The sequence below is a fragment of the Leucoraja erinacea genome, chromosome 2 (genome assembly GCF_028641065.1).
Source record: "Leucoraja erinacea ecotype New England chromosome 2, Leri_hhj_1, whole genome shotgun sequence".
NCBI classification, from domain to species: domain Eukaryota; kingdom Metazoa; phylum Chordata; class Chondrichthyes; order Rajiformes; family Rajidae; genus Leucoraja; species Leucoraja erinaceus.
The window spans coordinates 113,131,558-113,145,220 of record NC_073378.1 but is presented as its reverse complement, the minus strand read 5'-3'; the positions used below and the strand labels follow the sequence as shown (position 1 = coordinate 113,145,220).

General features: G+C 42.7%; 1 protein-coding gene across 1 annotated transcript in view; it reads right to left on the bottom strand.

The window, feature by feature from the left end:
* LOC129706029 (NEDD8 ultimate buster 1-like) overlaps positions 1-13,663 on the bottom strand; it is a 30,165-nt gene that overhangs the window by 7,255 nt on the left and 9,247 nt on the right. Inside the window, exons 6-12 of the mRNA XM_055649984.1 lie at positions 12,221-12,300; positions 10,042-10,148; positions 6,868-7,054; positions 5,719-5,826; positions 3,543-3,695; positions 2,884-3,033; positions 909-998 (exon numbers count right to left, since the gene is read on the bottom strand). Coding sequence (XP_055505959.1) covers positions 909-998; positions 2,884-3,033; positions 3,543-3,695; positions 5,719-5,826; positions 6,868-7,054; positions 10,042-10,148; positions 12,221-12,300 — 875 coding nt within the window. The remainder of the gene's footprint in view (positions 1-908; positions 999-2,883; positions 3,034-3,542; positions 3,696-5,718; positions 5,827-6,867; positions 7,055-10,041; positions 10,149-12,220; positions 12,301-13,663) is intronic.

Genomic DNA, 13,663 nt, shown 5'->3' with positions numbered 1-13,663 from the left:
ATGTAATGTTAAAATTGTACAAGGCATTGGTGAGACCAAATCTGGAGTATGGTGTACAATTTTGGTCGCCCAATTATAGGAAGGATGTCAACAAAATAGAGAGAGTTCAGAGGAGATTTACTAGAATGTTGCCTGGGTTTCAACAACTAAGTTACAGAGATAGGTTGAATAAGTTAGGTCTTTATTCTCTGGAGCGCAGAAGGTTAAGGAGGGACTTGATAGAGGTCTTTAAAATGATGAGAGGGATAGACAGAGTTGATGTGGACAAGCTTTTCCCTTTGAGAATAGGGAAGATTCAAACAAGAGGACATGACTTCAGAATTAAGGGACAGAAGTTTAGGGGTAACCTGAGGGGGAACTTCTTTACTCAGAGAGTGGTAACGGTGTGGAATGAGCTTCCAGTGGAAGTGGTGTCGGCAGGTTCACTAGTATCATTTAAAAATAAATTGGATAGGCATATGGATGAGAAGGGAATGGAGGGTTATGGTATGAGTGCAGGCAGGTGGGACTAAGGGAAAAAAAGTTGTTCGGCACGGACTTGTAGGGCCGAGATGGCCTGTTTCCGTGCTGTAATTGTTATAGGGTTATATGGTTAAAGTTGAGGGAGGAACCTGAGGGGCAACTTTTTCACACAAAGTGTGGTGCGTGTATGGAACGAGCTGCCGGAGGAGGTAGTTGAGGCAGGTACTATCACAACTTTGAAGAAACATTTGGACAGGTACATGGAATAGACAAGTTTAGGGGGATATGGGCCAAACGGAGGCAGATCAAACTAGTACTGATCTGTTGGTCGGTGTGAGCAAGTTGGTTTAAGGACCTGTTTCCACGCTGTATGAATATGAATCTATAAAACAGAAATTACACATGTTTGTGCAAATTGTGCTAGACTTGGAAACAGAAGCACATACCTGATTTATAGCTTCGTCAGAGATTTCGATACGAGTACTAGGGCCAGCTTCATCGTCTTGGTAGAAGGGCTCGGGGCTGTACTGGAGTATCTAATAAAATACAAAGGTCATTTGTCAGGGCCTTGTCGACAATTACAGCACACCTCAGCCACTAGCAAAGCTTTCAAACTACAGGCAACCTATATATTATTTATAAATCTGCCCACAAGAGTGCTGCTCCATCTTTTGCGAAGCACTAGGAGAAACATAGAAAATACAGTGCCCTCCATAATGTTTAGGACAAAGGCCCATCATGTATTTATTTACCTCTATACTCCACAATTTGACATTTGTAATAGAAAAAAAAATCACATGTGGTTAAAGTGCACAGTGTCAGATTTTATTAAAGGCCATTTTTATACATTTTGGTTTCACCGTGTAGAAATTACAGCTGTGTTTATACACAGTCCCCCCCATTTCAGGGCACCATAATGTTTGGGACATATGGCTTCACAGGTGTTTGTAATTGCACAGGTGTGTTTAAATGCATCCTTAATGCAGGTATAAAGGGGCTGTCCCACTGCGGCTACCTAATCCGCAAGTTCAGAAGAGTGTCTTCGACCTTCAAGCTCGAGGACACTCGCCTGAAAAACCTCGAGCTAGATCGACCGTTAAAGATGAAACCTCGAGCTGGATCAACCGACCTCACACCTGTTGAAACCAAATGTGTAAAAATGGCCTTGTGCACTTTAACCACATGTGATTTTTTTCTATTACAAATCTCAAATTATGGCATACAGGGTCAAATAAATAAATGATGGGTCTTTGTCCCAAACATTATGAATGGCACTGTCGGTGCAAGAGCAGGCCATTCGGCCCTTCGAGCCAGCACCGCCATTCAATATGACCATGGCTGATCATCCAAAATCAGTACCATGTTCTTGCTTTTTCCCCATATCCCTTGATTCTGATAGCCCTAAGAGCTGTATCTTACTCTCTCTTGAAAACATCCAGTGAATTGGCCTCCAATACCTTCTGTGGCAGATAATTCCACAGATTCACAACTCTCTGGTTGAAAAAATGTTTCGTCGTCTCAGTCCTAAATGGCCTACCCGTTATTCTTAAACTGTCACTCCTGGTTCTGGACTCCACCAACATCGGGAACATTTTTCCTGCATCTAGCCTGTCCAATCCCTTAAGAATTTTATATGTTTCTATAAGATCCACTCTCATCCTTCTAAATTCCAGTGAAAACAAGCCCAGTCGATCCATTATTTCATCATATGTCAGTCCCGCCACCCCGGGAATTAACCTGGTGAACCTACGCTGCACTCCCTCAATAGCAAGATTGTCCTTCCACAAATTAGAGGACCAAAACTGAACACTTTACTCCAGGAGTGGTCTCACCAGGGCCCTGTACAACTGCAGTAGGATCTCCTTGTTCCTGTACTCAAATCCTCTCGCTATGAAGGCGAACATGCCATTTGCTTTCTTCACTGCCTGCTCTACCTGCATGCTTACTTTCAGTGACTGATGTACAAGGTCTTGTTGCACCTCCCCTTTTCCTAATCTGACACCATTCACTGCCTTCTTGTTCTTTCCACCAGAAAAATCTGCCATGCATCTTCCCACTCACCCAACCTATCCAAGTCACCCTGCATCCTCATAGCATCCTCCTCGCAGCTCACACTTCCACCCAGTTTTGTGTGACCCGCAAAGGGAATGCAAGGTAATTATCACCTTGCTCGGAGTCGTAGAACATAGAAAAGTAGTTACACACCCTTTAGCCCACAAAATCTGTACTGACCATTATACCAGGATCAATTGATCCCACCTGCCTACACATGATCCACACCCCTCCATTTCCAGCATATCCATGCGCCTATAACAGTTTTGCTCCAGAGGTTTTAGTTTGAGCTTTATGCTCCAGTTAGGGATTTCTCTTTCCCACTCTAAGGATGCAAGTGTTGTGCCACTAGGCGGTAGAATTACTGACCTCTATTGCATGTTCCAAGTTGTTGTTCGCAGATCGAAATGCTTTGGCGGCAGCCTTCTCTGTATAGCCCAACGCCACCAAGGAATTTATCGCTTCTTGCTTTTTCCTCTTCCTTTCTGCTCTCTCTTTTCTCCTTATTTCAGCTTTCTCCTGCAAGAGTGTTTTTGAATCAGTGTTTTTGCCCACCTTCTATAACATTCCCTTAAGGCTTCCAACTGAGCTTGTTAATGCTAACGGAGGGGTTGGCAGCATAAGTAGCTGAGGGCCAGTCTGTTGCCCTGTATCTCCAATTGTTGTCCTTATAAACAAAATCAATTCATCCAATTTGGTCTCATAACACTCGGAGACATCACTATGTCTTTACTTTCCCATTCTTTAGACTTCAAAGATACAGTACGGAAACAAGCCCTTCGGCCAACCGAGTCAGCGTCGACCAGCGATTTCCCCGTACACTTACAGTATCCTACACACTAGGGACAATTTACAATTTTTCCAAAGCCGATTAACCTACAAACCTGTACGGACCTGTCATAAGGAGAACATACAAACTCCGTACAGGCAGCACCTGTGGTCGGGATTGAACCCGGGTCTCTGGCGCTGTAAGACAGCAGCTTTACTGCTGCGCCACTGTGCCCCGCAGTAAGTCTTAATATAATTACCTCTCTCCTCTGGTAGATATGCGATGCTGCAAAGTTAATGTCATCGTCACATGCTCGTAATCCTAACCGTGCCTCCTGGGCTGTGAATCCAAGACTCATGAGTTGCACCACCTTTTTATCATCCACGCAAAGTTTCCCCAATAATATTTCTGCCTGAAGAGACAAAAACCACCAGCTGAATTACAAATGCGCATTTTTTAAAATTAGGATGAGGTTGACATCTTAGATACCAATCTCGCTGACAGTTCAAATGGTATCAGTTACGAGGTAACGCATTAATTGTAATGCAGCTTGTATTTTAACATAGACCATAGTACACAGGACTCTTCAGCACACAGTGTTTGTGCTTTACATGATGCCTGTTAAACTGATTTCATCTACCTATACATGATTGATATCGCTCTGTCCCTTGCACTTCCACATGCCTTCTAAAAGCCTCTATTGTATCTGCATCCACCACTGCCCCAGGCAGTGCATTTCAGGCCGCCACCACTCATTGTATAAAAAAACCTGCCCAGCACATCTCCATTAAAACGTTTCCTCCTCTCACCTTCAAACTACACCCCCTAGTATTATAGACATATCCACCCTAGGAACCAGGTTCTAACTATCTATACCACTATACCTATACATGTATTTACTTCTATCAAGCCTCCCCACAACCTCTGATGTTCCAGGAAAAACAATGCAAGCCTATCCCACCTCTCCCTGGAGCTGAAATTCAGGCAGTATTCTAGTAGACCTCCTCTGCACCGCGTCCGAAACCTCGACATCATGGGACGACCAGAACCACACCCATTACTCCAAATGCGACCTTACAAAAGTCCCGTAATCTTTTGTCTGTCAAACTTTCTCACTAATTTTATCTTGTCTTTTGTTCTGTGTTTGAAATCCACGGAAAAGCTCCGTTTTGTTGGAGTTTGTGCAGTAACAACAAATTTGGAATGCCACACAAATATGGCCGCCTGGAACTCGACACCTGTTGCTGGACTTTAAGAGATCTAATGTGGACTAGAAATTTGCTGTAATTCCTCAACAATAAGGCTGGGACATCTGGTCTCGACATCTGCACCAGGCCCACTGGACTATTCAGTTCAATAGAGGCTTTACAACTGAGAAGAAAAAATAAAATTTACCACCCAACTGTACGAACATTCAAATATTCAACCAACCATCCCCCTTCCCTGTGCCCCACTGAGATGCGCACACCCATTTCTCCCATTCCCCGCCTCTTTAATATATCCGCCAACATTTTTAATAGATCTTGAATGTTTCATTCAGAAGCATTGAAAAACTCGTAATGGGCTTGTCCCACTTAGGCGATTTTTTTTAGGCAACTACAGGTGACTAGTTTGTCGCCACATGTTCGTCGGTGGTCGCTGGGAGTAGTCTCCTCAGTCACGCAAAAAGCCGTAGTGTCATTCTGGTCACCGCTAAATTTTGAAACATTTTCGGCAACAGTGGGTTTGACGCCAATGAGTGTAGCTTGAATTCTCCTGTCGTGGGGGCTGTCGTAGGTTGTCGCTGGTTTTTCAGCGACCTGCTACGACTATGACAGTTGCCGGCAGTTGCCTTAAAAATCACCAAGTGGGACAGGCCCATAACAGTTTTGATAGACGGTATTGAATCCTAGTTGAAGTTTCCAGTTTATGCAGCATCGGGACTTGTTTTGTAAGGAACAATGAAAGAGATACCCTATTTTAAATACACAACAATAGTGTCCGATTGTAATATTTCTGCTAACTTTAATAATTCTTTCATGAACATTTCCCTTATCATTAACTCTGACTCAGGCAGAAACTGAAAAAGATGAAGGAATGTTGAGCCAAAAATAAACAAACTGCTGGAGGCACTCAGTGGGTCAGGTTGCATCTGTGGAAGGAAATGTCAGATGGCGTTTCATCTTGTGATATCTGAAGTAACATGTCCATTTTGGTCCACAGATGCTGCTGGACTCGCCAGGGAATTTCACTGCTCTTGGGTACACGTGACAATAAAGTACCATTGGACCATTACAACGGAACTCAATAGCACATACACAAACACTATTACATATGCACATTTAGGGGGATTTTTTTATCCCATTGTACTTTACTGCTAAATAAAGCAGACATAATTGTGGTATTAAGCAGAAAGTTATTGATTACAAACAAGTATAAACAGATCAACTCCACACCTCATTCAGATGTTTCCTTGCCTGCTGCAGTTTTCCTTTGTGATACAACACCACTCCCTGAAGTAACTTGAGCCGCAAGTACAGCACCTGCTCATTGGCAGTGCTGCCCTGTGGAAAGCAGAAGGGGCAAGTAAGTCCACCTGAGTATACAAGTTGAGAGGTCATGTCGCAATTGTATAAGATGTTAGTGGGGCTGCATTTAGAATATTGTGTTCCGTTCTGGAAAGATGTTGTCAAGTTGGAAACGGTAAAGAGAAGATTTTTACTAAGATGTTGCCAGGACTCGAGGGTCTGAGCTATAGGGAGACTTGGAGCAGGCTGGGACTCTATTCCATGGAGCACAGGAAGATGAGAGGCAATCTTATAGAGGTGTATAAAATCATGAGAGGAATAGTTCGAGTAGGCGCACAGAATCTCTTGCCCAGAGTAGGGGAATCGAGAACCAGAGGTTTAAGGTGAAAAGATTTAATAGTAATCTGAAGGGTAACTTTTTCACACAAAGGGTAGTGGGTGTATGTAATGAGCTGCCAGGGGTGGTAGTTGAGACGGGGACTATCGCAATGTTTAATAAACTTTTACACAGGTACATGGATAGGATAGGTTTAGAGGGATATGGGCCAAACGTAGGCAGGTGGGACTAGTGTAGATGGGACATGTTGGTCCATGTGGGAAAGTTGGGCCAAAGGGCCTGTTTCCATGCTGTATGACTCACTCAAGAGAGAGCACAAGAGAATGCAAGTGCTGGAATCTTGCCCAAAGCACACAGTGCTGGAGAAACCTAGGTCAGCCAACCTGTGGAGGGAAATGGACAGACACATTTCGGCTCAAGAACCATCTTCAGACCCAAGCTGTCGTCTGTTCATTCCCTACACAGATGCTGCCTTGAAGAAAAGATCCAGACCTGAAACGTCATTTGTCCATTCCCACCACAGATGTTGCTTGACCTGCTCAGTTCCTCCAGCACGGCGTGTTTTAGGCAACTTGGGAAAAAGTCTCCCTCAGGCAACAAGTTACCAATTATGAGTTTACTCTGCTGGCTTATTCCTTCAGCAGTAAATTGGGGCTGGACACATGGAGCAACTAGATGAATTCTGACAAAGTAAAGCAAGATTATCCACCAAGTTCTACGAATGAATGAACAAAACGAACCTTCAGGTTATAGAGTCGCTCCAGGTTCTCTCCATAGCAGTTATTTAGCCGGGTTTGGGCTCGTCTTAATCTCTCTTCCGCATCGCGAAGACAATCAAGCTGTTCCAGTTGAAGAAAACACCACACGACTTCTAGTTGTAGAACTGCATGGTTATCCACGGTGTTCAGCAGCTCAGACCCACACTTTCTAAGATGCAAATTCAATATCAATACTTCAAATTAAGGAAAAAATAAAAGTTTTGACTGATTGAACGCCACAGCATAGCAACAGGCCTTTCATTGTTCTATTGATAATTGAAGTGATGGAAAAATGCAATGTTAAAACAGGCCCTTCGGCTCAGCAAGTCCACAATCAATCGAGCGAGCATCAATCACTCATTCACGCTCGTTCTATGTTATCCCACTTTCTCATGTATTCCTTACACACTATGGGCAATTATATAGAGGTCAATTAATCTACAAACCTACATGTCTTTGGGAAAGTAAGAATAAAGCGGAGTACCCAGAGGAATCCCGCGCGGTCACAGGGAGAACATACAAATTACATACAGACAGCACCCGAGGCCAGCATCGAACCCGGGGCTCTAGCATTGTGAGGAAGCATCTCTACCAGCTGCATCACCGTGCTTAAGTTGTTTTCTGAATTACATGCTCATCATGAGAAGGATATTTAACAATTCAGTGGTAACTATGTTTCAAAAGGAAACATTTACGCAGAGAGTGGTGGTGGTGTGGAATGAGAAGGATATTTAACATTTCAGTGGTAACTATGTTTCAAAAGGAGTGCATTTTAGCATATCCTGAAGTGACAACCAGCACTATTCAGTTTTTTTCAGTAAAAAATGAATCCGTTCCTATATTTGGGATCCAGTACCATTTCAGATCTTGTCCAGATGCACAGCACAAATTGCATTCTCATTTTATCTTTTGTCCATGACATTACCAACTTTATTCCCACCAAGATCAGGAATGTTACTGCTAGGAAAGCAAGTTTAAACACTGTGCTGCAAATAAGTTAATCAAAAAGGGAAAATCACAAAAGGTGTAAGTGATTTAGTGAAAAAACTATCGAGTGAAAGCAACTGGTAAATGGGAAGTGGAATCAAGAACCAGAGGACATAGGTTTAGGGTAAACTGCGCAAGACTTAATTTGAATCTGAGGGTCAACTTTTTTTCATTGGGGTGGGTATATGGAACATGCTGCCAGAGGAGGTTATTGAGCCAGGTCTTGCAACAGCATTGAAAAACACTTGGACAGGTAAATGGATAGGAAAGGTTTAGAGGCATATGGACCAAACTAGCTTAGATGGGGCATCTTGGTTGTGATGGACGAGTATTGTGTACAGTTTTGGTCTCCAAATTTGAGGAAGGACCGAGATGAGAAAAACATTTTTCACACAGAGAGTGGTGAATCTCTGGAATTCTCTGCCACAGAAGGTAGTTGAGGCCAGTTCATTGGCTATATTTAAGAGGGAGTTAGATGTGGCCCATGTAGCTAAAGGGATCAGGGGGTATGGAGAGAAGGCAGGTACGGGATACTGAGTTGGATGATCAACCATGATTATATTGAATGGTGGTGCAGGCTCGGGGCCGAATGGCCTACTCCTGCACCTAATTTCTATGTTTCTATGTTTCTTGCTATTGAGGGAGTGCAGCGTAGGTTCACAAGGTTAATTCCCAGGATGGCGGGTCTGTCATATGTTGATAGAATGGAGCGGCTGGGCTTGTATACACTGGAGTTTAGAAGGATGAGAGGGTATCTTATTGAAACATATAAGATTATTAAGGGTTTGGACACACTAGAGGCATGAAACATGTTCCCGATGTTGGGCGAGTCCAGAACCAGGGGCCAAAGTTTAAGAATAAGGGGTAAGCCATTTAGAACGGAGATGAGGAAATACATTTTCACACAGAGAGTTGTGAGTCTGTGGAATTCTCTGGGCTGTGGAGCCCAGTTTTCTGGATGCTTTCAAGAGGGTTAGATAGAGCTCTTAAAGATAGCAGAGTCAAGGGATTATGGGAAGAAGGCAGGAACGGGGTACTGAATGTGGATGATCGGCCATGATCACATTGAATGGCAGTGTTGGCTCGAAGGGCCTACTCCTGCACCCATTGTCTATTGACCCTTAGGTCCATATGAATAACTCTACATCTAATAATTAAACATACAGCCATTGTTTAAGTAGATAAAGACCAATATGAAAAAAAATGTTTTGTAGTAAGAGGAGCAGCATAGTGACAGGCGTAGGGTTGCTGCCTTACAGGGCCAGAGACCTGGATTCAATCGTGACTACTCCGTGCTGTCTGTATGGAGTTAGTACGTTCTCCCTGTGACCCCGTGGGGCTTCTCCGGGTGCTTTGGTTTTCTCCCTCATTCCAAAGATGTGCAGATTTGAAGGTTGATTGCTTTCTTCATATTGCCCCTGGTGGATATGGTGCAATACTGGGATAACATAAAACTAGTGTATGGGTCATCGTTGGTAAGCGCGGGCTCGGTGGGCTGAAGGGTCTGTTTCCATGCTGTATATCTAAACTAAACCTTGGTGGGTGGAATTAGACATTGGGGGAATAAAGACAACTTTTGACTTGGATGGTCTTTAATAAACATACTTGCTGCATTGGGTAGAATAGTATTACTATTTTTGCACCCCATCAATGGAACATATGATGACTCTACTTTAGAAACAAATTAAAGGTTGAAATTGAAACCAATTAGCATTGGATCTATTGGATAACAATTAAAGACAGGTGTTTCAATGTTTCAGCCATGGGAAGAATGTTCTGTTTATATGATGGGTTGGGCCGAATTAACTGTGGGTGGAAGGACTGTGAGATCAATGAAAAATAAACCTAGTCAAATAATTTTAATTGGTTCCAAAGTATTAACTTGCTCAAAATTGTCAGCTTGCTGACTCTGTTTTTAGTCATAGGTTTCACTCACCAGATTAAAAAATCTTTCAGTGTTAACTGCAAAAGATTAGATGAAATACTGCAGCGTAATTTTCTGCAGTTGAAGAAAGCAAATTTGAAAATTCTGGCAGATCAAGAATTACATGGAAAGAAAGAAGTTCTAATCTTCCGTGCAGGCTAAAAGCTCTGGAATACATGGTCACTGAACATGCACAATGTTCTTTGATGTCAAAAACGATAAAGAGATTTAATTAAAAAAGTCACCCAAATTCTTCATCAGCATCCAACAGATATAACAGCGCCGATGCATAATCTCTCTTCTTCATAAATGCTCTGCCTTTTTCATGTAACGTCATGGCTAACAAAAGTGCCTGGCAAGGAATGAAACATAGTTTTATTGACAATTATTCATGTAAGATAGGGCAATAAGGAACATTTTGTGACTGGCAATTTCTACTGAATCTCTTTCTCACCTCCCTGATCTAATTTAAACCCTATAAAAATGCCCATTGCGTTATTTGGTGAGCAGCCCTTGCCAGTAATCACTCATATCAAAATGTGTAGGAAGGAACTGCAGACGTTGGTTTACACCAAAGATGGACACAAATGCTGGAGTATCTCAGCGGGTCAGGCAGCAGGGGCGAAAACCCCGGGGGGGGGGGGGGGGGGGGGGCCAGAGGGGACACGTCCCCCCCATGTTTTGAGAGGTGGGGGACATCCCCCCCAAGTTTTTGTGATCCCAATTTTAAAATCGCCGTTTTTAGCGCTGGATTGAGCCTCCGAAGCCTCGCTCGTGTGTGTGAGTGTGTGCATGCGCACGTGGCCGCCAAAGAATTGTGTCCCCCGTCCCCTCCATGTTTTGATAGTGAGTTCCGTTCTTGTCAGGCAGCATCTCTGGAGAAAAGGAATCGGTGACGTTTCGGGTCAGAACCCTTCTTCAGACTGTCTATCACTCATATCAACACTGCTAAGGGGGATTACCTCCATAATCTTTTCAGCTTTCTCTTTCATTTTACAATCAGTCTGAAAAAGGATCCTGATCCTGACCCAAAACGTCACCCTATCCACGTTCACCAGAGAAACCATTGAGTTACTCCAGCACTTTTCTGTCTTTTGCTCAACACTCCAGCATCTGCAGTTCCTTACATCATAGTATCCTGAGGAAGTTTGCTGTGCATAATCCAGATACCTTGCTTCCCACGTTACTTTAGTAACTTGACTTCAAAAGGACATTACTAGCTTTAACTCTCAAGAATGTGAAAAATGCTTCAAAATGCAAGCATTTTATTTATCTAATGAAGTTAAAGTTACAGGCAATCAGCTAACAGTGGAGCAATGCACCTTGTAATACCTAATCAAGTGCTTATGAGTAATAATGAAATGAGATAACAAACAACTAATCATCTGTGTCTTTGGTTTCCAACAAGAGGAGAAATGAACCTTATCCTGTTCCATTTAGCTTTCTCCCCTAAATTTGTGCCCCAAATTTTGGGGGAAACATTTTGTTTAAAGAGGCCAATTAACCTAGACTATCTGTCTTTGGTGTGTGGGAGGAAAGCAGAGCACCCAGAGGAAAAGTGTTGTCATCGGGAGAACATGCAAACTTCACAGACAGCACCCACACACAGATAAGACACACTGGTGCTGTCTGTATGGAGTTTGTACGTTCTCCGTGACCGTGTGCGTTTTGACCGGGTGCTCCAGCTTCCTCCCACAGTCCAAACATGTACAAGTTTGTGGGTTAGTTGGCTTCTATAAATTGTAAGTTGTCGTTAATGTGTAGAATAGTGCTAGTGTACGGGGTGATTGTTGGTCGGCGTGGGCTGAAGGGCCTGTTTCCACGCTGTATCTCTGGTTTAAAGTCAGGTTTGAACCCGGGTCTCTGGCGCTGTGTGGCAGCAAGCTCTACCAGCTGCCACTCAGGCTCTTTATAACCTGAAGCACCGTCTGTCCATTTTCTCCACTGATGCTGCCTGACCCGCTGAGTTCCTCCAGCACTGCGTTTTGCTAGATTCCAGTATCTGCAGTTCCTTGTGAATCCTCTTCACAACCGTTTGGCCACTGGAAGAGGTGAGTGGAGGGGCGCATGGGGGCTAAATTATACCTACAGACTGGAATGGTGTTTAAACCTTTCCTTCCATAGGAAAGTATTTTATTATATTCAAAGCTATTATAATTTGTTATATAGAACTAACTGGGATCAATGTTGAATTCACAATTTCCCCTCACACATTATTAATCATAGTTATCAATTTGGGACAGTGTAAGTGGCAATTTCATGGGGGTGCTATGGATACAGCAGAAAGTATTGAACAGCATCTTTAGATCACCGATCTAAATTGAATTATCCACTGTGGACTCAAATGTTAATTTTACCAAACAAGGCATAAGATTAGGACCCTTTGGAATGATTGTTAGAAACTCATCAGTGCAAGCATTGTACCTTTTTCTCCTCAGCTGGAATAGGGATGGGCCGTCCTTTTTGATCTGCAATCTCGAGATATGGAACATTACTGTTCTCACCTGGGAGAGAAAAATTATGTTAAACTCCAATTAGTCCAAAATAATTGTGGAAATAAGATGCTGTGGGAGCACCAAATACTGGGAAAACCTCAAAGTGACAATTTCAAATTCATTCCACATACAAGCACCTCATATTTTGCATGTGTGTGACATATGCGTTTTTTAGAATAACAAATGTATAAATAATTATTACCAAAGTTTAATTTTCATGCTCCTATTTTTGGAATAATGCGCTGACTTTTATGCTGGGCAAACCTACACATCAGCTTTCAAAGTTAGCATGTAAGTTCAGTTTTGCTTAAAAGAATGAAAAACTTAGAATGCTGAAACAAAGAACTGCAGATGCTGGGTTATACCAAAGGTAGGCACAAAGTTCTGGAGTAACTCAGTGGGTTCGAGAGGCATCTCTGGAGAAAAAGGATAGGTGACGCCTCGGGTCAGGAGCCTTCTTCAGACTCGACCCGACCCGAAACGTCACCCGTCCTTTTTCTCCAGAGATGCTTCTCGACCCACTGAGTTACTCAAGCACTATGTGCCTATCTTTACAAAGAAAACTGAAATGATTGCAGGCAGCTTTTAGGTTATATGTTTAAATGTATCTCCCTTGGGATATATTTTTGCAATTATGGAGCATTTCTCTGTTTTATGCTCCGACAGTTAGCATTATGTGTTTCAGGTAAAGCATTGTACAGATGGGAGGAAAAGTTTTATAATGTTGTATGATCTGCTTTGCCCTCATTTATTTCAATTGGCTGCGTAGTCACATGCGGCGTCTGGTATATATTCGATTTATTGCTTTTTGATTTACGTGCTGCATTTCAAGCATGTAAATCCCGCTTAAAACATAAGGTGACGATATATGCAGCTGTAATGCCCAGGTTCAGGAGCAGCTTCTTCCCTACAACCTATTAAATGCTAACACCTCCAAATAAGCGTCAAACTACATAGACTTGGGGGCATTGTTTTTGTCTACATACATATCTGCTGTGCTGCTGCAAGTAGGAATTTCATTGTTCCATTTGGGGACATATGACAATAAAACACTTTTGTGTTTACTAGCCAAATATCAGGATCACATACTAAACGTATTTAACGCATGGCTGGGAATACTGGGGGCACAGAAAATAATTGAAATGTTATCCGCTTTCCCACCCAAGGTCAGCATGGCAGCAAGGTCCATGAATTTGGTTCTTAACATTCAAAATGATGCATGCAATGATGAGCAGAGCAATTGGGTTGCAACTTCCAAAATGCAGTCTGTCAGGGAATTTGAGATTTATCTAATCTACTCTGGAGAAAAAAAAGAATTTAAAGCAAGGTAAGTGAATGCAGAATATGGTGAAATGTACTCCTGTTTCTGGCT